Consider the following 23708-nt stretch of genomic DNA (forward strand, 5'->3'; position numbering starts at 1 on the left):
ATGTGGCATGTTGAGCTGGTGCTACTTCAGGTCAGCGGGGGGGGGGGGAGGATGAGGTTTTAGCAGGTCCTGGGTCAGCCTTTGGTTTAAAGAAGACTCGACAACACAGCTGGGTTGGATTTAAAAGACGTTTATCTTCACATTTAGAAAATCACACACGGATGAAACCTGAACCAGCCTTTCACACAGCAAATTCATCATGTTAGACACAGTCGGTCATGAAGTCGATGGTTTAAAGTGAAAAATATGTCAGATGATATTTCAAGGTGTAGAAATGTCCTACAATCAGGCAGGACTTTGAATATAGTGTACACATCTGTCAGTACATTCAACCAGACGGAAGAGTCTTCAGCTCACACACACTTCAGGGTAAAAAGAGACACAGAAAAATCTTTACAACTTTTCCCAGGGAAAGTTATTTATCCTTTGTTTCCCCCTTTTTTCACAGCTTTCCGTTTGCCAGCTCCGTGTCCTTTACCTGTAAAAAAAAGTTTGGAATTTTTACTCAAAAACCATCAAAATCAAACCAAACCTGGTAAAATCAGAATCAATACTGTAAACAGTGGCACAACATTACCATTTCTGAACACTAGTGAGTATTAAAAATAGCTACTTTAAAAAAAAAAAAAGCAAAATTAACCCAGTCCCTCTTTGACAGACACATTTCTCCCTGGATCTCAGCAGTTTCGACCTACTTCTTGCACAGGGACGTTTTCTAAAACAAACTGACGGTGCTACGTATTTATTAAAGCTGTGGTTTACTGCTTGTTTATTTTAGGATGCTCATAAAGAGCTGTAAACACAGTATTCACAGATTATGTAATATTATCACAATGTACATTTGCACTAACTTGCTGCTACCTCTTAACTGCACAGCCTAACCTGCCCCAGCGCCACTTCACACCTCAGGTAAATACTGTAAATATCATACTTAGCTCGTTTAGCCTATTTATTTTATCTGACCGGTTTTGTGCCTGTGTACAACTACGTCATGTGCCTTTAATTGCCAACCAGGTACAAAAAAAGTTATTCTTTTATTTTACTGAATTGAATTGAGTTGTTGGGGCTCACACACCAGCCAGCAATTACTGATGAAGACAAGAAGCAACAACAGCATTCATTCGGCGCCATGTTTGTGTTTGCCTGAATAATTTCACCAGCTCCTGAGGGATATTACCTGGCACTTTAAATGCTCAACACTCGACCTAGCTGTCCGCTAACTGTGACCGCGTGCCTCTCTGTTCAGCTCTGGGAAAGAAGCGTAAGTGTTGTAGTTCCACTGAATACAAGCTTGAGATGAGGTTGAGAGCGGTGAGATTAAACCAATAAACCAATTCAGAAAAGTTACAGGTAACAAAAAAAAGAAAAGGGGGGAAAAGATTTTACTTTTAAATCTGATACACGAGCCACCCCCCCTCGTAGGATTAATTGTTGTCAGATAATAGCAGATGGGTTCTGACAGTGATCCATTGTTAACATAAGAAATATTGATTAGTGTGGCTTGAAATTACATCCCACTGTCTGTCGAGCTCTTGTGAAAAATAGAGACTTTAAACATGCCGAGTCTGTTACCTCCTCTGCTGCCTTTTCCGCCTTGGTCCTTGCGCCCACCTCGGGCAGCACCCTTCTGACCTGCAGGACGCCTCGCCAGGCCTCCCCTAGCGACTTTGACTCCCTTGGGGTTTGCATAAGTGACGGTCACTTTGCTGCCGTCTATCTCACAGTCCTCCATGGCTTCTTTGGCAGCTTTGCAGCTTTCTTCATTCTCGAAGTCCACAAAGCCATACCTGAGGAAAATGCAATGTAAATTACGTGAGTGTAAAGCATAATTTGAGAAGAATAATTAAAAAAAGACAGATAACTTTGTGCTTCTCACTTTTTTGAAGCTCCTGTCTCTTTATTTAGGATGACTCTGGCACTGCTCGCCCCTTCAAAAGCACTTTTCAGAGTCTCTGCGGTCGTTTTCTGAGCGAGGCCCATCACAATCAGGGTGGTTGTCAGGACTAAAGAGGGGAAAACAAACAACGGTGGTGTCACGATTGTCATGACTCATCATGGCTCAAACTGACTTCACTTACACGTGAGTATCGATGTGCCCAATCCAACATACCTTTCACCTCCTCCGCCTTCACTTTGACCTTCTCCGCCTTCTCCTTCACCTCCTCCACTTTCACTTTGGCCTTCTCCGCCTTCTCTGCCTTCTCTTGCGTGTCGTAGAATTGTGCCTTGACCTCCCTTTCCAGGAGCTTCATGTTTTGGGTGGACTGTAAGGCCTCCTCAGCATCTGCCACAGTCCTGAACTCCACAAAGGCAAATCTACAGAGGATTACAGACGTTAATATAAAATACTTTCCCCGTTGGGTAGAGGAAAGGCAAGCGTTGATGTACTTACCCTCTTGCTTTGCCTTTGCTTTTCGGTACAGTGATCTCAACAGCCTTCTGAAAGATGCTCCTCAGTTTCTTTTCGTTCACATCGTAAGACAAATTGCTTACAAATAATGTGTTATTTGGAGGAGCTGCAGCTGTAAGGAAGAAGAAAGGTCTTTCATCAATAAAAGGACAATTGCTAAGCTTAGATTTAACTGAATAATCCAAAAAATATTTTTAAAAAAACATTTTAATAGCTTTAGTACCGAGTGATTTACCTCTTGTTATTTTGTTGTCAGTAGCTGTGTCGGCTTGAGGCTTTCTTCCTTCTCCTACAGAGTCCACAATCAAAACCCGGTCTTGTATCTTGAAAACTCGTTTTTTCTGCAGTAGTTTCTTAGCAACGGTTTTGTTTTTCAACTCCACAAAGGCAATGCTGTTGAAAAATTAAGAAATTATGTAAATACAGATTACAAAAATGTGTGATTTCTATCATATTAAATGCACATTTTATTCTTCCACCACTGCCTTATTTAGTATAACCAATAATGCACGTCCTGCTCATCTGTATACAGAGGAAGCTTTTTAACACTCTCACCCTTTGCTTGGGCCTTCAGCATCATCAGGAAACCTCACACTGACGGCTTTGCGGAAGATTTTCATAATGTCCTCTTTTGTTGCGGTGTACGGTAGGTTCTTCAGAAACAGACATTTAGCATCTCTGGATGCTGAAAGTGGGACAGTCTTCAATTCAACATGAGTAACTACAACTTTAAACTCATATGTAACATAATTATTAGATCCAGTCAACCTACCTTTTTTGTCCGCAGGTGAAATTTTCACTTTCACCTTTTCCGCATCCTTGATCTTTGCTTTGTCGATCTTCATCGGCTTGTCGAGTACCATCGCTCCGTTTAATGTCAAAGCTTTGGTCAAGTCCATCTCTGAGGCCAAATCTACATGTGCGTGTTTTCTTGAAAAAAAAAAAACAGCATACGATTACTTCTAAGGTAATTTTGTATTTCAAAGGAGCAGCAATATTAATTCTGAGTAGATGAGACAAATCACCCCAAATGGACCTGATGATTACAGTTTACATAAGGCAGCGTACTCACCTGGACCGGTCCAGTCTGATGTCTTGAACCAGCAGACTCTGTGTCATGAAGAAATTCGCTAACGAATCCCTGACTTCTTCAAATTTCTTAGAGGTGTTCAGGTTGCCAACGAAAAGACAGAAACCTGCAAAAAAGATAAAACTGTGACGTGTGGGACCATTAGGCGCAATACAGCGCAAAACAATTAGCAGTCGCTCTTATTTGAGCTCTTACCGTCATTGATGAGTTTAGTTTTCTTCGATGGAGAGGTATCAGCGGTGGAGTCCACCTTCCGTTTCCCTTTTACTGCAATCAACGGAAAATGCTATTGGTATCAGTCTGGTCTGTCATCAGAGTGTTAGATCCTTCACTTCTCCCATTAAGACAATTATTTCATACATTAACTTCTAAAAAAAAATAAGATTACAAAGTCATCTAGCACTTTTATTTGTGCCATAAAATTACAGTAATTTCACAAAGATCAACTAAACACTCCATCAGCTATTATATAAAATGTTTACAGGAGCATTTACAGTAAACCAATTTTGACCCATATTTTGGTACATTTGTTTTGCAAAATTGTTAAAAATAATTTGTCTAAAGATTATCCACGCAAAGTTGACTTAAGGCTTCAACACTTTACAGACGAGTGCGAGGCTTTTACTTGTTTAACAGGGTTTTTCTTTTGGTAATAATCTGACTGAAGGACTTCAAGGCTGTGTGTACATTTTGGTAAAACACTTGAAGTCATGAGTCGTGTACTTTAAGTGTATTGCTATAGCGCCACTAACAGGAGACTCATCCACATTACATGTCATTTGGGAGGAGACTGCTGTGGAAAAACTATTTTTAAACAAGACAGTAAGTAAGAGAGCGAGAACAACACAACAAAAGACAGCTTTATTACTGACAACTCTTTCATCATTTCTTGGAGACATTCTTACCTTTCTTCTCTTTACCATTCATCTGTTTATCACGCTCTCCTTCCTTATTCTTCTTCTCTTCCCAGGTTACAGCGATTGTACTTTCTCTTTCTCCAACAGTGATGTCCATCTGACAGTCTGAAGACAAAGACACATCACTGGCACTGCCCACAGTTTCACATGATGACATGTTTTATGTGGTGTCTTATGTGAAGTACCTCCAGATTCCTCCGTCTCTTGCTTTTCGTTCGTCTTTGTGGCCTCACTGGGAGCGGCCTCCATGGTACCGGCTGCATCAGCTGACGAGGTCATCTGACTGTGTTCACCTTGCAAAAACAATCATGATTTGATTTAAAGACATCATTCAGGTGTACAGCAGGGTGTTTCAAACCTGAGACAGAGTTTTGGGTGGAGTATCACTTTAAAACCAAACATCTGCGTAACAGAAGTAATCTTCTGTTTCTGAATAAATGTGATGCACTTGTAATAATTGAACATCTTTACCACGATCCATCATCTGACCACTTGCATCAGTTGTCTTTTCTGAGTCATCCACCACTCCTTCCCCATTCTTCTCATCCCAGGACACATTCACATGAGACGTGCTTCCTTTTACTTCAATCACAGCGTCCATCTGAGGATCTTAAGATGCAAATTTGTTACTGGCACAGCTCAGAATTTCATTTCGACATCATGTGTAATGCGGCTGCAGTACCTTGTTCAACATGTTTCATACCTGTGCTTTCCTCTTTGCCAACTATCTGTTCACTTGATGATACAGTCTGTGCATCTGAAACAACAATTAATCAAATTATGTAATGTTCCTTCCACATAAAGTCCAAACAGTCATATTTATTGTATACTTAGTCATTTCAAGAAAAGACTTACCAGGTTTACTGTTGTCCTCTCCAGCTACAGCTTCCTTGTTGACAACTTTGCTTTGTCTTTTTCTTTGTTTCGTCTCCTGCAATATATATATTTATGACGTTATGACCTCAACCTTGATTATTTTGTCAATGATCTTTAAGATATCATCAACATTATAAAACAAATCAAGCGGTGGAAAAAGCCCATAACCACACTAGAGCCCCAAGCTGATGTCTTCAAATCACTTGTGTGCAAACCCACAACAAATTCTTTTGTACTGAGGCTTGAACCAGCGAAAGACTGGTAGTCTCCCTGAATAAATGTCATTCATGTCTATGAAACAGCTAATCGATTAACGTTAGTCGACCTCTAATCCAGCACTATTTGTGATTTCATTGTAATAACATTGCCACAATAACACAATTGTACAACAGCTGTATAATCTTTATTGTACAATAACTGGCGCGTTGTCCAGTGGTAAAGTAACCATTTAAAACAGGGCTTGTAGCTAGAAATGAGACTCCCGTCAACTGTAAGCTAACAGCTAACGTAAGTTAGTTTTAAGCTAAGTCCAAACAACTGACAGCGTAAACAATCTACTTTATGCACGTTGAAGCCTTGTAAACAGACATGTAATGTAACATCACCCTTACTTCTGTCTTTGCCATATTTCTGTTACAATATCACACAATCACAGGCTGGCAACCAGAGTCCAAGCCGATAAATACACGTGTGTCGAGCTGAAAACATCCACATGCGACTGTTTTACAAAACGCACTGCGCATGTGCGTGGTGTACTACGGGTGCCCACGGGTCTTTTATTTTTTAAGCAACATGCGAGTCAACAAAAGCGGATCCTGTTTAAACGTCACCCACATAGACGTGTGACTAGTTCCCGGACAACACTGCTATGACCAAATTCTGGGTAATTATTGGGTAATAGTGAGCAATGTTTCGAGGGGGGAAAGCATACGCGGAGGTGTTTTTCGAAGCTAGTAAGCGCTCAAATTGAAATTCCTGACAGCTAGCCAAGTAGCCAATTAGCTTAACTTAACTCTTGAGTTGGTGTACTCCCCCTTCAGCTATGCTCTGCAGCTCTCCACCAGACTCCAGAGAGAAAAAGAAACTCACTTAGAAGTGTAGCATGTAGCCGCTCATTACCTCAACTTAACCTCGTCATGTTTTTCCACGTAGTGTGTGTTTGGTTCGGTTTGAGGACCTGACTGCAGCTTGTTGACTATAACAGGTACTGAACTACGAGGAAGCCACGGTCCGAAGGTCGAGCTTCAACGCGGCAGCTCACCCGGGGCAGATAAGGTATTATCGGGTCACGCCACCTATCGAGGCTGTAAACAGGACCATTATGAGCTGATCATGGAGGACGTGGGACTGATTTGAGGAGCATCGGGATAAGCTTTACTACAATGGGGACTCAGAGGAACGGTTTCAACAAGGAAAGTTTCGTTTTGGCGGTGGACGTCGGGACGACTTCAGTCAGATGTCACGTCTACGACAAGGAGGCACAAATCCGAGGGTCATGCACCGACGAGGTATTCATCATCTTCTCACTTCTCACTTCTTGGCTAAAATGACATCACCTGCTTTCATCACAAACGTACACGGCAAGCATTATGCATTAGTCAGAGGCCGATGTTTACATTTCTGATCCTGGTCACGTCTCTCCAGGTTGTCCCCTTGTATCCAGAGGTGGGACATGTGGAGATGGACCCAGAGGAAATATGGAGAGGGTTTATCACTGTGGTCAAGGGAGCTGTGCAAGGTACAGGTGCATCAGTTCCTCTTGAGGTCATCTGTCGACAAGCTCACTAAGTGTGGTGAATTGCGGACGTGATTGATTATACATGTTGATTGTCACACCCTATGACAAATGTATTACCAGTTTGTAAAATTTCCAGTTTGGCTTGTTTTACGACAGCATGAAGATGACGAACACAACTTTTTGGTTTGAGGAAAAAAAAAAAAAACCCCTGTTGTGAGATAAGATTAGCTGGGTAGACTGGAGTTATTATTTCGCCACTGAGAGTTTGAAACCTTGAACTCTGTCGTGGCTGTATCGATATACCAGTTTCAAGGTATACCATGGTATAAAAATTGATGGTTATGTTACTGTGTGCATATGCTAATCTACCATAATGCACAGAATGGACATAATATTTTGTAAAATAATTATTATAATTAATGTCCTCTGTTTCCTTTCCTTAAAGGCTCATTATACATTACAATATTTATAATATATAATCTATAATACTGTGATACTATGAAACCATAAAACTGTGATATTTTCTGTGATTGTGATCATACTGGAAAATCTCACACGGTTACAGCCCTGCTTTAACGTGAATGCTTGTGCTGCTGTGCACACGATGTAGATGCAGGCGTGCAGATGCGTCAGATAGAGGCTCTTGGCATCTCCACTCAACGAGCCACCTTCACTACATGGGACAGGTAAAATGAAATCAGTTCAAATCAAATCGTAGTACTCTATATCAAGTAAAGTCCATATGACTTGAGGGAAAACTGAAAGAGAACCACTGTAGCACACCTTTTCTTACCAGCCCTCGTCTAGTTCTTTTCTGTGGTAGGTTCATCTTGCTCCCGTTGTTCACTTTGACAGGAAAACTGGGGTTCCTTTCCATAACTTCATCAGCTGGCAGGATCAGAGGGCCGCAGAACTCGTGAAGTCCTGGAACAGATCCTGCACCATGAAAGTGAGTCTTTGTGCTCTGCATCTCCACCTTTCATGTTAAGTTGGAAGTTAGAAGAGAAAAGCTAAAATATTAGAACTTGTTTGTTTGAAAGTGGCCTTGCTAAAAATGTGATTTGACAGTGGGAAATCATAATGTCTCCTCATACAATATGGTTATTGTTACTACAACCCCAGTCAATCCATGGTGTGATGAAGCTGGTCTACTTCCTGACCAGACAGAAGCGGTCGCTTGCAGCGAGTCTTATCGTCTTCTCCACTCAGCATGTCACCTTTCGCCTCGCCTGGGCTCTAAGACATTACACGCAGGTGTGTGTGTGTGTTATCTGCAGTATTATCTGTCTATAAACGATATTATTTGCCAATTTATCTAACTTATTCAAAAAGTATGACAATAAATGTGTATTACCATTCAATATGATAATCAAATACAAAACAAATAACTTTATTATAATTTTGTTTTAATCAGAAGTACTTGAAACATTGATAAGTTGAACATTTTAAATAACAATAATCAGCTTACAATGCACAATGAGTATAACCTTCCCAGGCTGCAGGTATTAAAGGGTTAATAATAAAATGGAAAACAAAAGCAAACTGGGAGAGGCCGTATTATCAGCACAGCCCTCACTTCTGTCTTCAGCCTCAACATATTTCTTTACTCGTTCCAGGTTCGTCAAGCTGTAACTGAGGGAAACTGCTGCTTTGGAACAATAGACACCTGGCTCTTGTTCAAACTCACAAAAGGTGCGTTTAGCACGTGGAGCTCATGTGAATGCTCTCTCCGCATGACCACACTTCCATTTGAAAAGTGTTCAGTAATATATTTTTAGTCAAGTGGGTTTCATTTCATAGAGTGTCAAACAGGATGTTAAGACCCAGACAGAATGCTCTTTATTCCCAAATCTATTGCATCAGCGATTGGCTGAAATTCCTCGGAAATGTTTTTGCTGACTCCTCTGAGAGAGGGAGAGTTGAGAAAAGTAAGCAGCAGCTCAAACAGGTTTTTTTGCCTTGTGGGGATGAATTAGAATCATACAAATTCTCCACTGTATCTGTTTCTAGGACAGGTCCACGCTACAGACTACTCAAATGCCAGTGCAACGGGAATTTTTGACTCCTATCAGGTGTGGCGTATGTATTGTGTGTATTCACTGTTTCTATGATGCTAGGTTTTGTTTCTTTTGTTGTGTTTTGTTTTCTTTTTTCATATCACTGTCATGTGACTTTATTACAGATGTGCTGGAGTGGGTTTCTCTGCTCGCTGGTCTCTCTGCCTCTCTCCATTTTCCCCAAAGTAGAAAACACAGGGTGGGTCAACCATTTCCTTCGAATACCAACAAAGGAACAGTTCACCCCAAATCAAAAATACTTATGTTTCCTCTTACCTCTGAGTGCTGTTTATCCATCTAGATTGTTTTGTTGCCAAGTTTAGATATTATCGGCCATAGAGATGTCTGGAACTAGATGACACTGTTTACATTTTCAGAAACTACCTCAGTGTATTTTTACAGAAATCATGACCCATTGACTCACAACAATCCATAGACCTTGTTACAAGTAATTTAATGTTGGAACTATTTTCTTTCAACCGAGCTACACCAGCCAAAGTATCACTATTCAGAGGAAAGCGTGCATCTACTCATGGTCGAGAGGCTAGCAGATAGTAATCTAGCTATCCATTAATGTTAACATCTGGCCACGTCAAACTCACCTTCACTCCTGTACAGTGATAAGGTTAAAAGAAAATAGTCTTTCATTCCCACTTTTATGACCTGCAGTTGTACAATAGAGAACTGAAGAAGAGTGTGTGATGATGCATTGTCTCCTATTTCACCCCACATGACCCATCAGCCATGACTTTGGTTCCACCGACCCATCCATCTTTGGGGTGCCCATTCCCATCATGTCAGTGGTGAGTGGTCAGGGTGGGTTCACGCACTCTGTTATCTGTGTGACTAAGATCAAAAACTTTCATTACAACTCTGATTGTGATCATGCTAGCGTGTCCAATTTGATCACTGCAATTATGTTATAAAAAGAAAGTCAAGCAGGGTTATTTAGGTAATTAGCAGCAGGGGACACATGGCTCGTCTTCTAGAGTAGAGAGTGTTGAAGTCTGACGAGGTATTGAAGCTTTGAGTGACACAGGGTCTTCCTCTTAGTCAGACTTGGAGTGTCCCTTTTTGGACACCATAAGACTTGACACCATTGTTGCACAGATGAGACCAAACCTGTTTAGAGTATTTGTTTTCACAACATGAATGCCTTTTTTTGTCATGCTGTTATAGATGGCGGACCAGCAGGCAGCCATGTTTGGAGAGTGCTGCTTTGACGTTGGCGATGTCAAGATCACCATGGGAACAGGCACCTTCATGAACATCAACACCGGGTGCAAACCACACACGTCGGTAGCAGGTAAAGAAACACACACATTGAGATGATCCTATCCAGATGTGTACGTACGGGCACGTTAGGAGTCAGTGTTTGTCCTCTGGTAGGTTTGTATCCTGTGGTGGGCTGGAAGATCGGCTCAGAGGTGGTTTATCTGGCCGAGGGCAACGCTGCAGACACAGGCACTGCCATCAAATGGGCTCAGGAGCTGGGTGAGTGTTGAGAGGTGTACAATTCATTATATGTTGTTATTTGCAGGGAATTTTGAAGATAGTTGAAAGGTTTATATCAACATGTAATCAGCCGGAATCAGTTATCTAAGTTATCTTTAGAACATATAACTTAATATGTCCCTGAGGTTGTGTATGAAACCTCTGTCCGTGTGTTTGTGTGTGTGTTGCTGCAGAACTGTTTTCCGACGTCAAAGAGACCAGTGCCATGGCATATAGTGTCAGCAACTCAGACGGCGTGTGTTTCGTTCCCTCCTTCAGTGGTCTGCAGGTACGAAGCTCATGTCAGTGTATCTGTGTCGAATCATGTATTTGCTTTTATATAAACAGAATCAGCCAAAACATTTAAACCACTGACAGGTGAAATGAACAACATTAACCTTCTTGTTACACTGCAGTGTTCTGCTTGGAAATCCTTGGGTCCTGGTACTCATGTGGATGACACTTGACACGCACAAACCACCCAACACCATTGCAGACCAAGTATACCCCCTCGCAAGCTCCAGGCGTTGACCTGGCCTCCAAATTCCCCAGATTCCAATCCAATCAAGTATCCATGGGACATCGCTGAACAAGGCTGATCTGTGGAGGCCCCAGCGTAGATCCGATGTCAAGTGGCATCCACATGAATCCCAAGGTTTCCCAGCAGGACACCGCATCATGAACGTAGATGATCAGTGTTTTTCACTGCACCTGTTGGTGGTTAATTGTTGTGGCTCATCGGTGTATTTTGTTTACTTGTACTACAGTTGGATTTTCAGCCACTACAGGCATTGATTTACTTTTCTGTTGTTGTTTTTTGTGTGTGTCTCTGTGTGGGTGTGTGTAACATGGTTATGTCTCTTTTTTTCTCTGCCCTCCATTGTGAACTGGCTTGTGTAAGTGTGTGTCCTATGATTTTAGTTTATATGCAATATGATGAAAAAATCAGTCATCAGATGTTTTTTATTTTATAATCAGGAGCTACATATATACATTAAACATGGAAGATAGTATAGCTGCAAGTTTCACTTTAACACAAAGGACGTTAGGAACATTTCCTAAATATACATTCTTACGTTATTATCAGGTCAGTTTATCACATATTAATTGTTGTGTGTTTACTTCAACTATCCAAAGGCTCCTCTGAATGATCCCAAAGCTTGCGCCTCCCTCATGGGCCTCAAACCATCCACCACTAAGAGTCACCTGGTCCGTGCCATTCTGGAGTCTGTCGCCTTCAGGTGAGCCATTTTAAAGAGGTTTGAACTTCTTCACCGTTCATTCTTATTCATGCTAACTGTCTCCTCGTACTCCTCTTCTTATTTACAGGAACAATCAGCTTTATGAGACAATGCTGAGAGAAACGCGTATTCCCATCACGAAGATCAGGTACAGTTTATCTCATCCACTAAGTGAATCAGTGTCTGAGTGTGGTCAGGTAAGTTTGCTGCATGCGTGAAAAAGACTAAATATACTGCAGACATTTAACCCTTGGCTTTGATTTTCCAGCTCACAGTGCAATATCTGAATGTTGGTCTTGGATGTTAGCCAGCAGACTGGGTGTAACAGAGTGGACTCCTGTGTACCCTGCCTCTACTAATGCAGTTCAGGATTTATTGGCAATGCGTTATGGGTGTCTGTTTCTCCTATACTGTTACGGTAAAGTGAGTTGCAGTGTAATTGAGTGCTCTTTCCTTTCTGTCTCAGGGTGGATGGCGGTGTTTCCTCCAATGACTTCGTCATGCAGCTGACTGCAGATCTGTTTGGTAGAAAAGTGGCCAGACCCCAACACCATGAAATGTCGTGTTTAGGGGCTGCTTTTGTCGCTGGGCTTGGAATCGGTATGCAGACACACACACAACCTGTACATTATTATAACTATGGTTTGAAAGATTTGGGTTTGTTTTGGAAAACAGGGGTGAGCTGTAGAAACTTAAATTTGGATCACAGTATTTTTTGTGTGTGGGTGTTGATAGCATTATATCACATTATGAAAGTATAACAGGGATGTTTAAGCAAACATATGTCTTTTAACCCAATAATACCAGATTCAGTGTTTGCATGTTGTTCCATGTGGAGCCTGATGTGATGTGAGTGTGTTTTGGATGATGTTGTCATTCTAAATACATTGATTTGTAAATGAACATTAGAGCAAATCCATTTCCAGTGAAAGCCTAAGCCTTTAGCTCTTAGCTGGTTTTAATTTCAAGCTTCTATCTGCACCAGAGGTTGATTAATAAAGGTTCTAGGGAACACTGACAAATCTGTCAAGTTTTTGAGAAAACTGCTAGGTTTTAGGAGGTGTTGTCTAAGAAGGCCTTCAGTTTTTGAATGCATTTGAAATGGATACCATAGATCTTCATGTTTTAAGAAATAAACGTGTTTATTGGCTTCAAATAGGAATACAAATTAGGTATCATTCCCTCAATCAATCATCTCAAAAGTGTTTATTTTTAGAAAACCCAAAGTACTGTGTGTTTATGGAAGTACAATAGTCATCATCGTGTATTACAGGGCTTGTCTGTCAAGTAGATTTACAGATAGTGGCAACAAACACACATGCTGGCAAGTTTCATGGAGCAGCAGGAGCTTTCATGTAACATTAGCAACAGAGCCAGCTGAGCTTATTTTGCGGTATACAGTTGCACAAACAACAGTGGGAGAACCGGTTTCCCACTGCTAACTATCTACTGTGGTTATTAATCTGTCAGCTGTAAACAAGGCTGAACCATCAAAGAGTTTCTCTTGATTGTTCCTTAGTAGTTAATACTCCAACCTTGCTTCAGTGTGCTACAATAGATGGAAAATGACAAAACCTACAGGCTCCAATTTCATTAGTTTCTCAGTTGTTGAGGGGTTATTTCCATAGATGTGGAAGTTTTTGACACAACATGACACCCGTGACTGTGACAGAAACCATATAGTGCCCACTCCCGTTGAAAAGTGAGTTCATGCCAATACTATACATTTGGAGCAGGAGGGAGAATTAAATCTGAACTGAAGCTTTGTTTCTTAAAGAGACTGCTCAGCTCAAATGTTGCAATGTGGAGATAAAATGAAAAGCAGCTGCGTCGAGCAGTAAGACACTTTAACGTTTCTCTGCACTCTCGCTTTGGCTCTTTGTTTTTCCTCTAAAAATATTACAACACTCAGTCGTGACATTGAGTTGTATTCGAAAAGGTTCTGATCAAAAGTCCTATTTTTGTTCTTGGTGCTGGCAGAGAAAGTGAAACGAAATGCTTGCTCTTTCTTATGTAACCTGCTTTCCATGTAATTATTCACATTACGTAATTAGATTATTATACATTAGTCAGTGCTTAATTAAATCAAACACTGGAGATGGATTTGTCAGTGTTATTCTCTAACAGGCCAAAGGCAGGTGGTGCTGATGGCTGAATAAATCTGTGAAACATTAGTTCCTAATGTTTCTTCAGTGGATTCAGCGGCTGATAGTGTTGTGGCGATACACCACTTCCAGCCATTGTTTAGCAGTGTATTTGAGCACATAAGCCCTACTCGTGACCTCATGTGATTTAGACACTACCCCCCATGTCTGTGTGTTGTGTAATGCATTCTCACAGGATAAGCAAAGTCTTTTTTACTTGTATTTACTGACATGATCCCCGGATATGATTAGGTCAAGGCTCTGTGTAACATCAACATTTCAGACACGCAGCATCTGTTCTTCAGCAGCCCATTACTAGTACAGTTTAGGGTTGTTCTGCCAACTTTCTTCATGTGTTACATGCATAAACACACGTCCAGCTCATTTAGATCAAGTCACTTGTTGTTGTTGCTCCTAACCTTCTGTCATCACTCATTTTAAACACCGTATTATCACTTGACTTCCCTGTTTGGTGAAATGAGGTCAGTTGTTTGCAGTGTAATTTTTACTTGACAAAAAACATGGCAGATTCGCGGGAAAGTCCAGTACAAAAAGGGATTTAGTCTGCACTTCATTGGACTTCCTTCACATGAGCCACTTTTAAAGGGTTCTTCCTGTCGCTGCAGGCTACTGGAGGACCAGAGAAGAGCTAAAGAAGCTGCACAGCACTGACGAGGTGTTCCTGCCCCGAGGAGCACTCAAAGAAGGAACATGTAGCAGAAGTGGGGAATACGTCCCTGTCCTCCAGAGCTGGGAGAGAGCTCTCCGACGCTCCATGAATTGGTACAAGCCTTGACACTGGGTGCACTCACAGGAAGACGGAGAGTTTTGAGTACATGTGAAAGCAGACGGTTCTGTTTCAAACAAAATAAGCGTTTTTAGATGTAGCCACCATGAGCTACGTCTGTTGGTTGGTTATAGGTAACGAACGGCACAAAGCTCCGTCAGTGCACCAACTACCACCTGCACAGCCTTGAATTGTTACCCACACACAGAAGCTACTCACTCCTTTTACTTAATTTCCTCACAGCAGTCTTATAAGTTTGATCCTCTATTCATTCCAGCCAACGGTGCCTCATCCTATGACAGTGTTGTATCCAGCTGGCATAGTATTTGTACATTTTCCCACATGGGGGCGCTAATGACTGCCTTTACAGCTTTATAATTTATGATCTCGCCATAGCAACCACATGCCACATGCTAAAAAGGAGCTAGCACTGATTCTTCTGTTCATGACACCTCCATATTTAAAGAACTCTAAAGAAGGCAGAATTCTAGTTGTTTTTAAATATTGTCAGACATTCAACTTACATGGTTTGGCATTTGCCTTCTCCTTTTTAATGTAGTTAACTGTTTCTTCTTGGCAAGCATTTTAACCTGTCAGCTCCACCTGAGAAAACATTTGGTCACACATGTCTGGAGCAGCTTCATTCACCTATACACTTTAAACAGCGCTTAGACATGTCTTTAAAATGAATACAGTTATCGAGTTTATGATTACGTTGTTTAAACTGGAAAACAAAAACTGATGCTATATGTTTTGCTATGCACAAGGGAATCCTACTGGACTTATGTATTTAAGAAATATTGATCTGCCTCCTCGCTGTAAGTAACACACATCTCCATATTTTGTTGATGTCGACTGTGAGAGGGATTTTTATGGGTACATGTGGCAGATTATAACAGCTGTTGTACATTTTATGACCGCTCACGTACATCTCAAACACAGATGACAACCTCCATGCTCTGTAGTTCATGAACAAGTTGATCAGGGATATAAATATGAATTGAACTGACCATAAACAGAAATGGGAAACAGAAATATGTTTTGATTGTCAGTCCATGTTGTTATTTCAGTTATTAAGTCATGTTCATTGTTGACAGCTACAATGTCAGATGATAATGTTTTGACTCAAGTCATTTATTGACCTGATGAACTCTGATGACAGTTTTACAAGTATTTAACATTGTGATTTCAAAAAAATGCTCACAAATTACCATGAAAATGTAAACTGTGAATCTTTGTGCTATGTGGGGGTTGTTAAATATTTTTGGTCTTCCCTAATTCTGTAATATTTTTCTACATATACTAACAGATTAAGTATGCAAAGTGACACTGTGTGTAATGCAAGAATTAACACCTCAGCTCGAAATGACATTTCATTTCTAACACTTCATTCAGTTCTTGAATGGCAAACGTCCTCCCAGGCTGCTGGGAAGTAACAAATAATACATTTGTGTGATCGTTCATTTTGTTACTAAATTGCATTAAAACTACAGAGTATTTTGTTAGATGTTAAAGACATTAAAGACTTTAATGAAGAGCAGTCTGTGGTGATTTGGGCTTCTCGTGCATACAGTAGTTGTCACTGACGTGGAGAGTGAACAGATGCCTCCTGAAGGATTTTGTTTAACCTCCACATGGACTCGAGGGAAATGCCGTTGTCTTGTCCGTGGGGAATTATCACACACACAGGCTGTTAGATGAGTGCAGGGATTGCTTCCCATTGATGTGATCAACCTCTCTGCGAGGGTTGCTATGGCAGCTCGCGGATGGAGTGACTGAGAACAAATGGGGTGTGTTTTCCTGCTCATGGTGCTGGTATGGTGAAGGGGGCGCTAATTGAGTGCACAGAAACGGGGGTTTTCCTAAACAATGGGACAATTGTGTGCCTGTCCCCTCAGCGGATGAGCAGAAATAGCGAGTTTTGTGTACATCGCACAGACGCATACAGTGAAGATCTCCCTCCACTCTTGCTGTCAGTCTCAGCTTTTCCCCTTCAAACACGGGGCAGTTTGTTTTGGTTTTTTTCACCAGTGGGCTTGGCTTGCAGCGGGATGCCTTCACAGAGGAAAAATGTGCTAGAGTGAGTGAGACAGACAGGACTAGCCCATGAATCAGCTCTGCCGGCTCTCGCACTAATCATGAAAGTGGGGTGCGTGTGTGTGTGTGTGTGTGCACGCGTGTTTGGTACGGCATTGTGTGAGTTGTGGTGGAAGCTGCCTTGCAACAAATTCAATCTGACAGCAGGAACTGGATGCAATGCAACCACTACTCCGGTCCCCCTCCCCCATACGAGCTGAACCCTGCATCAGGGGTCATTATGTAACTCCCTCTTCTCTCCTCTCTGTGACACACTGGGATTGTTCGCTGGAGTGTCAAGAGGGTTGGAAGTTAAGCTTTTGTCCTTTTCTTTTCTTTTTTTTCCCCTTGTATTTTCCTGTCAGTGTCTCAGCCTCTGAGCACATAACTCCTTCTCTCTCACTTCAGCTCACTCGTTGGCACGACGCGCATGTGTACAGACCGACAAAGCACAGGCTCCAGCATGGAGGAAACGAAATGATTCGCCGGCGGTTCGAATGTAAAACAAGCGGCATCCTCGACTCACTCCCCAGAAAAAGTGTCGCTCTCTGTTAACTCTGACACATCTGTTTACAATCAAGTACCCTATGTTCTCTCTCTCTCTCTTTCTCTCCCTCTGCCACACACACACACACACACACACACATTCCAGTTTCAGTAGTGCTCAATTGCCATAGCAACAAGGATTGGCAAATGCTCCAAATATGTGTGCTTAACCAGTCAGTCACAAATCACATCCTGATGGACTTCTGTCAAGCTGCTCGCGCACATGTGTGTACTTTTACATGTGTAGGTGTCAGTGTGTGTGTGTGTGTGTGTGTGTGTGTGTGTGTGTGTGTGTGTGCACTGAAGCTTTCCCGGAGACTGATGAGCAGAGAAATCAGCTGCAGCCTGTGTGATTGGTTATTGGTTTGGTGACTCAACGCATGCGACCTGCACGCAGAGGAGCCGCGGTGAACTCATGGGGATGACATGTAACACCCGGTGCCACAGGAGGCCAAAATATGAGAGTAATGAGAGTCGCATATTCCTCACCCTCCCCCGCCTGCTCGACAGCTAATATAAACACAAAAAAAAAAAAAACTGGAGACCCCCAGCCGGCTCCTAATCTCATGTGGCCATTAGACTATAATTGATTTTGAGGAAGATAGCATGCGCTCTATTTATACATTTGTGCGCGTAACGGTGCGTCTCCGTGCGTCCCTCCGTCATCCGCCAATGTTCATCCATCTGGTCGCACTGCATCAGCTGCCACGGCGGGGCTCGTGTGCACGTCACTGATTCTCCCTCTCTCTCTCTCTCTCTCTCTCTCCTCACCTTCCTCCTCTCGCTTTTTTTTTTTTTTTGTTCCACCACCAGAGCATCTCCCTCCCTTCCTCTTTCTCTGTCTCTCTCTCTCTCTCTCTCTCTCTCTACACCGCCCACTCCACTCACCGCCGCCTCGCCGGCTTCTTCTTCTCCTTCTTCGCCTCACCACATCGCCCGCTTCCCCTTTTTCTGCATTTTTTTAAAGGAAGGAACCAAGCGCACTTTTTTTTTTTTGAGCCACAGCAACCAAAAAAAAAAACCAACAACAACAACAACCCAAAAACAAAAAAAAGGGGGGGAGGAAAAAAAAAAAAAGGAATCACCATGGCGAGCACCGAGGATAAACCTGCCAACAAGGAGAGCACGTCCAGCTGGAAGGACTCCATCTACAACCCGAGGACCGGGGAGTTTCTGGGTCGCACGGCCTGCAGCTGGGGTAAGGATCCCCTCCCGTTCCACAGCAGTCAGTCCGTAGATGCGCGGTGACATTCACGGGGCTCAGAGCTCCTCCAGCGTCCTCCTCTCCCCCCGGTGAGAGGGCTTTTAACAGATGCGTGCCTCCCGAGCGCAAAGCCCGCTGTGTGTGTGTGTGTGTGTGTGTGTGTGTGTGTGTGTGTGTGTGCATGGATGACATGGCTGAGAAAATGGCTTGTCTTTTGAGATGTTGGGTGAGCGGCGGGAGCCGTCATAGGGCCTACGGACGAAGGTGTAGAGGAGAAGCCTCCACCGAGAGGCTGAGTGATGCTAATCAGAGGTGTGCACCCCCTCTGCTGCATAGTCACCAATAACCGAGCACCACAGCAGCCTCTTTTATTTTTCTTAATTCACATTTATCACCTGCATGATGAGGGGGGGGGGGGGTGTGAGGGAATCACAGCTGATCATTACCTAATCACATCTGCCACCAGCATCCCTCATCTCACCAGGCTTCTGTACGTTTTTTATGTAATGATCCCCCCCTCATCTTCTTCTGGTGATTTCAAGGGTGAGGTGGTAACACAGCACACACACACACACACACACACTACCCTTCCAGCAGCCAGCTCCATTAGGCTAGCGCCGGGCTGTCAGGCTCGCCTGGGCCCCTGTGCTGCTGTGCAGTGGGATGCTCCATTGCAGTTGCATGGCCGCCCACATTAGCATGCCTGTCAAGGTCAAATGGGATTCCCTCTCTCCCCTTTCTCTGTCTTTCACGCACTAGCCAGGTGCATTGTGGGATACTGTTGGGGAGGAATGAGAGGAAGGGGGGGATGTTCGGCAGGAAGCTGAGGGGTCCATCCCATTTTTTTTTTCCTTTTTTTTTGGTCAACTTAGAGGGCATCCGTGCTGTGCAGGCTGGATGGTGGTGAACCATTTTGAGTCAGATGTTTCCATAACTGTGCCTCCTTTTCCTTTCTTTTTTTTCCTCCCCCCTCCCCTGCTTTGTACAAATGAGGCTTCAGATTCTTATGAGCCTCATCCTTCAGTCTGGTTTGAAACCGATGGGGGGCTCCAGTGAAATAATGGCCTCAGATTTGTTAGCAGCTAAAAGTAGCATTTTTTTTCCCTCCCCATGATCCAAAATGGTTTCTCTCAAAGGGGATCGTGGGAAATTTAGAATGCGTTTGTCCAGGCTTGTGTGGTGAAAGCTCGCAGTTAATTATCCATGACTCCCCTCTTTCTGTGTCTTTCCCTCATTATGTTGACTCTCTTTTTCTATTTCTGTTTTTTTTTTTCCCCCTCTCGAAACCTCCTCCAGGCCTCATCCTGCTGTTCTACCTGGTTTTCTACTGCTTCCTGGCCGGTATGTTCGCCCTGACCATGTGGGTGATGCTGCTCACCCTGGATGACTATGTGCCGAGGTACCGGGACCGCGTCCCGTTCCCAGGTCAGTGTGTCTCTCTCTCCACATCAGCAGCACCGCGCAGGGGAGTGACCGGGCAGCTGTGACTGGAAGCCCTTTCCCCCTCTGATCACATTCATTATTCATACTCGCACCCATCAGACGCGGTCACAATAATGTTCTACATTACAGCTGCTTCTCGCATCGATCTGTTTTGAAGTCTCTTCCTGTGTGATGTCAGCAGAGATGTTTTGTGTCCGGCTGTAACCCGAGACAAAAAAAAAAAAAAACAACAACAACAACCCTCTGCATGTACTGTGCATTAGCCAGGCCGGGGATCGTTTACAGCTTGTTTACTTTGCCGTCTGTCTCGGTCGCAGGGCTGGTGATTCGTCCAAAATCCCTGGACATCCACTTCAACAAATCCGACCCCCTGAAGTACGCCACGTACGTCCAGCACCTGGAGTCCTTACTGCAAAGTAAGTGCGCCTCTCCCTCCCCCGGTGGAGGGCGATCATTGTTAAAAGCCCCGCTCTCTCTCCCTCTCCCTCAACTTTTTCTCCCCGGTGATTCGCTCCATTCATCCGACCGTGTCTCCGTCTCTCAGGATACAACGATTCAACGCAGCAGGTGAACGAGGACTGCCCCCCCGGAGAGTACTACATCCAGGACGACACCGAGGTCATGACGAAGAAAGTGTGCCGCTTCAAGAGGAGCGCGCTGAGCCTGTGCTCCGGCCTCTCTGACACCAGCTTCGGCTACTCTGAGGGGAAACCCTGCGTGCTGCTGAAGATGAACAGGGTAAACAAAAAAAAAAAGAAAGAAAGAAAGTCCTTCAGCCTTTTCCTCCTTCCCCGACAGCTCCTGAACTCCATCCGTTTATCTCCCAGAATAAAGTGATTAATGAGTGACTCGATGCTGCAGCCTCTCTGCACAGTCTCACCCTCTCCTGTCTCCCTCACCTCCTAGATCATCGGCCTGAAGCCTCGCGGGGATCCCTACATCAACTGCACGCTCAAAGTAAACCCACCTCTCCTCCCTCCGCCGTACATGTGCCACTTGTTTGTACCTGTATGTTTTGTTTTTTCTTCTGTTTTACTTTCTCTCATAAAGAATGACCATAACAGTCTCAATCTTTTCTTTCTGATCCTGTTCTCTTGCTTTCGTGTTCTTCCTCCCTTTTTTGTGTGTCCTTTCTGTCCGATTTCTTTCTGCATGCTGTCACTGACGGCTTTAGGGTAAGATGACATGTAAGCTGTGAGGATAAGGCCAGTAAGGAGTGTTCATGCGTTGTGATGATGTAACGGGTCATTATGCGGGTGCCCCTCTGAAACCCATCCCCGTGCCATTCTCGAACATTTTGGTCCGAGCGGGCCACAGATGCGCCTCTGCGCAGGTTAAAGCAGACGCATCGCGCCGCTGTGCCTCATTTAAATCTCTCACCGGCTACACACAGGGTCATTCATTTTCCTTTTTTTTTTTTTTGTCACGTCCCGTCTCTTGTGGTCTTTGAAAAAAAAAAAAATCTCATTCGCTATTAATCTAACAGTAAGTAAAAGCATTTCACGTCAGATTTAACATCCACTAACACGTGTTCTTCCCCTGCAGAAAGAGTCCCCGATCCAAATGCAGTATTTCCCCATTGAGGGGCGCATTGACAAGATGTATTTCCCCTACTATGGCAAGAGAGCCCATGTAAGTACCCCTCCCACCCACCCCCGGGGTCAGATCGTGTCCTCTAATGTCCTCACAGGGACGTGTTATTGACTGTCTCCCCCCCAACCCGATTGCAGGAGGATTACGTGCAGCCTCTGGTGGCCGTGAAGCTGCTGCTCACCAAGGAGGACTACAACAAGGAGCTGGCGGTGGAGTGCAGGGTGGAGGGCTCCGACCTGCGCAACGACGACGAAAGGGACAAGTTCCTGGGCCGCGTCACCTTCAGGGTCAAGGTGGTGGAGTAAAAAGGGGGGAGAAAGAGAGAGAGAGAGAGAGAGGCCGGCTGGTAAAAAAGGAAAACAACAACAAAACAAAACAAAACAACAACGCAGAGGCTGCCAACGTTTGCTGAGGATTCATGTTCAAAAATTGAAAACAAATAAAAATGGAAGGGAGTGTCAAATATGTCACAAAGATGACATATTTGGGGAGGGAGAGCCAGTTAGAAACCGGATGTTGCTTTGATGACATTTCTGACCCTTCTTTCCTTCATGATTCCTTGCTGACCTCCTCAAACTGCTCCCCTCCTCCTCCTCCTCCTCCTCCTCCTCCTCCATCCCTCCTGTCACCCGTTGCACTGCTCATTCCTCTCTCTGGTTTACTATTATTTCTGTTTTTTGGTTTTTTTGCTTTTATTTCGGCGATCGATGTGATTAGATAACTTATAGCCATTTGCAACCAAGCCATTCGGAGCTGTTGTGTAAGTGCTGATACACGTTTTTTTGTTTTGTTTTTATTTTCATTTCATTTAGATCTTCCTGCTGTCGGGAAGAGAGCGCTGTTTCTCGTCTCTTTGAGCCGTGTGAACGACTGCCCGGTGTATCGCTGTATAGAACAACTGAGAAAGTAGAAACATTTCCGACCCATCTCCAGATGTGTTCACGTCATCACGTCACAGAGACTTTTCATAGGAACGTACCTTGATAATCAAGTATAGCCACTGTATCCCTGTATATGAAAAATGCCAGTTACAAAGTCCCTTTCTACATATAAATACATTGTGATCCTGAACCATATTTAGGGGATTATAGATAGATCTTCTGTGTTGCGGGTCCGCAGTGGCCGCGACCCCGTCTCGTGCCGTCTGTCTGTCTGTCCGTCCGTCTGTCTGTCTGCATGTGCGTCTGTCTGTCTGTACGTCTGCCCGTCTTCCTGTTTACTCACCTCTCCACTGCAATAGCCGACATTCGTGGGTGAGCCCTCCGGGACCGTAGAGGGACGTCGCCTCGCTCCACCTCGCCAGGGTGCTGCGCGTCGAACGGCGACGCACACACACGCGCACACACGCACACATATAGAAGGTATACAGTGTAGAAGCTGCTTTTTAAGGCGGAGAGGCGCTGGGAAAGCGTTGCAAAAATTCAAAAAAAAAAAAAAAAAGAAAGAAAAAAAAAGTTCACTGTAACTATGTACTGTATATCTTAACGTGATCTGTATATCTATCTGGGTCTCAAAGATTGTTTGTTAGGGTATTTTTTTTTCTCTCTTTCTTCAGCCTGTCGATCTGATTGTCTGCCAATCTATTACTCTTCAATGTATATATATATATCTACACACTATCTACCATATTTACTTAATTCACACTGTATTTTTGTCAGAAAACACAATGTCTGTGCACTGTAAAGAAATAATTTAAGCAAAGATTTACAGGAAAAATTATCTTATTCAAAGCTATGTTTACACAGTCTTCAAAAGGACCCCGCGTTTGAAAGAACAACTTGTAACATCTCTTCAGGGTGCCTTAAGACCTGATGAAATAAATTGTGGAATAAAAGTGATTTTGAAGAAAAAAAAAAAAAAGGAGAGAGAGAGAGATTTTCTCACGCCTGGTTTCTTCGTTTGAGCTGCGAGATTTGTGTCGTGTGGTGGGAGTGATGCAGTGCGCAGGCGCTGTGGATGTGTTAGGCAGAAATAACCGCCTCTGTGACTGTCATGTTATTGTGTGTGTGTGTGTGTGTGTGTGTGTGTGTGTGTGTGTGTGTGTGTTTTAATGAAAAATACCCAAACTGATCAATCGATTATCAAAATGGTA

General features: G+C 43.4%; 3 protein-coding genes across 4 annotated transcripts; 2 read left to right on the plus strand and 1 right to left on the minus strand.

Annotated features, from left to right (window-relative positions):
* Window positions 1–114: 114 nt before the first annotated feature.
* Window positions 115–6567, minus strand: LOC119010629 (nucleolin-like). Of its 2 annotated transcripts, none has more exons than XM_037082926.1 (16): window positions 6413–6567; window positions 5273–5348; window positions 5121–5174; window positions 4889–5026; window positions 4603–4710; window positions 4406–4522; window positions 3696–3767; window positions 3483–3606; window positions 3183–3340; window positions 2966–3095; window positions 2646–2803; window positions 2393–2522; window positions 2111–2316; window positions 1877–2003; window positions 1573–1787; window positions 115–478 (listed from the first exon to the last, which is right to left on the minus strand). In XM_037082926.1, exons 4-16 carry the CDS (start codon window positions 5016–5018, stop codon window positions 420–422), a joined length of 1734 nt encoding a protein of 577 aa, XP_036938821.1. In that variant the 5' UTR covers window positions 5019–5026; window positions 5121–5174; window positions 5273–5348; window positions 6413–6567; the 3' UTR covers window positions 115–419. The 2 variants fall into 2 exon arrangements, with proteins under 2 accessions (XP_036938821.1, XP_036938820.1); XM_037082925.1 differs by lacking the exon at window positions 6413–6567 and adding an exon at window positions 5905–6059.
* Window positions 6568–6648: 81 nt separating this feature from the next.
* Window positions 6649–16291, plus strand: gk5 (glycerol kinase 5). The gene is made up of 16 exons (XM_037082927.1): window positions 6649–6801; window positions 6938–7031; window positions 7642–7717; window positions 7887–7980; window positions 8154–8285; window positions 8648–8723; window positions 9042–9103; window positions 9214–9287; window positions 9831–9891; window positions 10268–10394; window positions 10478–10582; window positions 10777–10871; window positions 11720–11823; window positions 11912–11971; window positions 12290–12423; window positions 14594–16291. The coding sequence occupies exons 1-16, from the start codon at window positions 6676–6678 to the stop codon at window positions 14761–14763; spliced, it is 1590 nt and encodes a 529-aa protein (XP_036938822.1). The 5' UTR covers window positions 6649–6675; the 3' UTR covers window positions 14764–16291.
* Window positions 16292–18239: 1948 nt separating this feature from the next.
* On the plus strand, window positions 18240–23064 carry atp1b3a (ATPase Na+/K+ transporting subunit beta 3a). The gene is made up of 7 exons (XM_037082929.1): window positions 18240–18574; window positions 19877–20005; window positions 20341–20439; window positions 20568–20761; window positions 20930–20980; window positions 21569–21655; window positions 21754–23064. Exons 1-7 carry the CDS (start codon window positions 18463–18465, stop codon window positions 21919–21921), a joined length of 840 nt encoding a protein of 279 aa, XP_036938824.1. The 5' UTR covers window positions 18240–18462; the 3' UTR covers window positions 21922–23064.
* Window positions 23065–23708: the final 644 nt, after the last annotated feature.

Source organism: Acanthopagrus latus, chromosome 21, assembly GCF_904848185.1.
Source record: "Acanthopagrus latus isolate v.2019 chromosome 21, fAcaLat1.1, whole genome shotgun sequence".
Lineage (NCBI taxonomy): Eukaryota > Metazoa > Chordata > Actinopteri > Spariformes > Sparidae > Acanthopagrus > Acanthopagrus latus.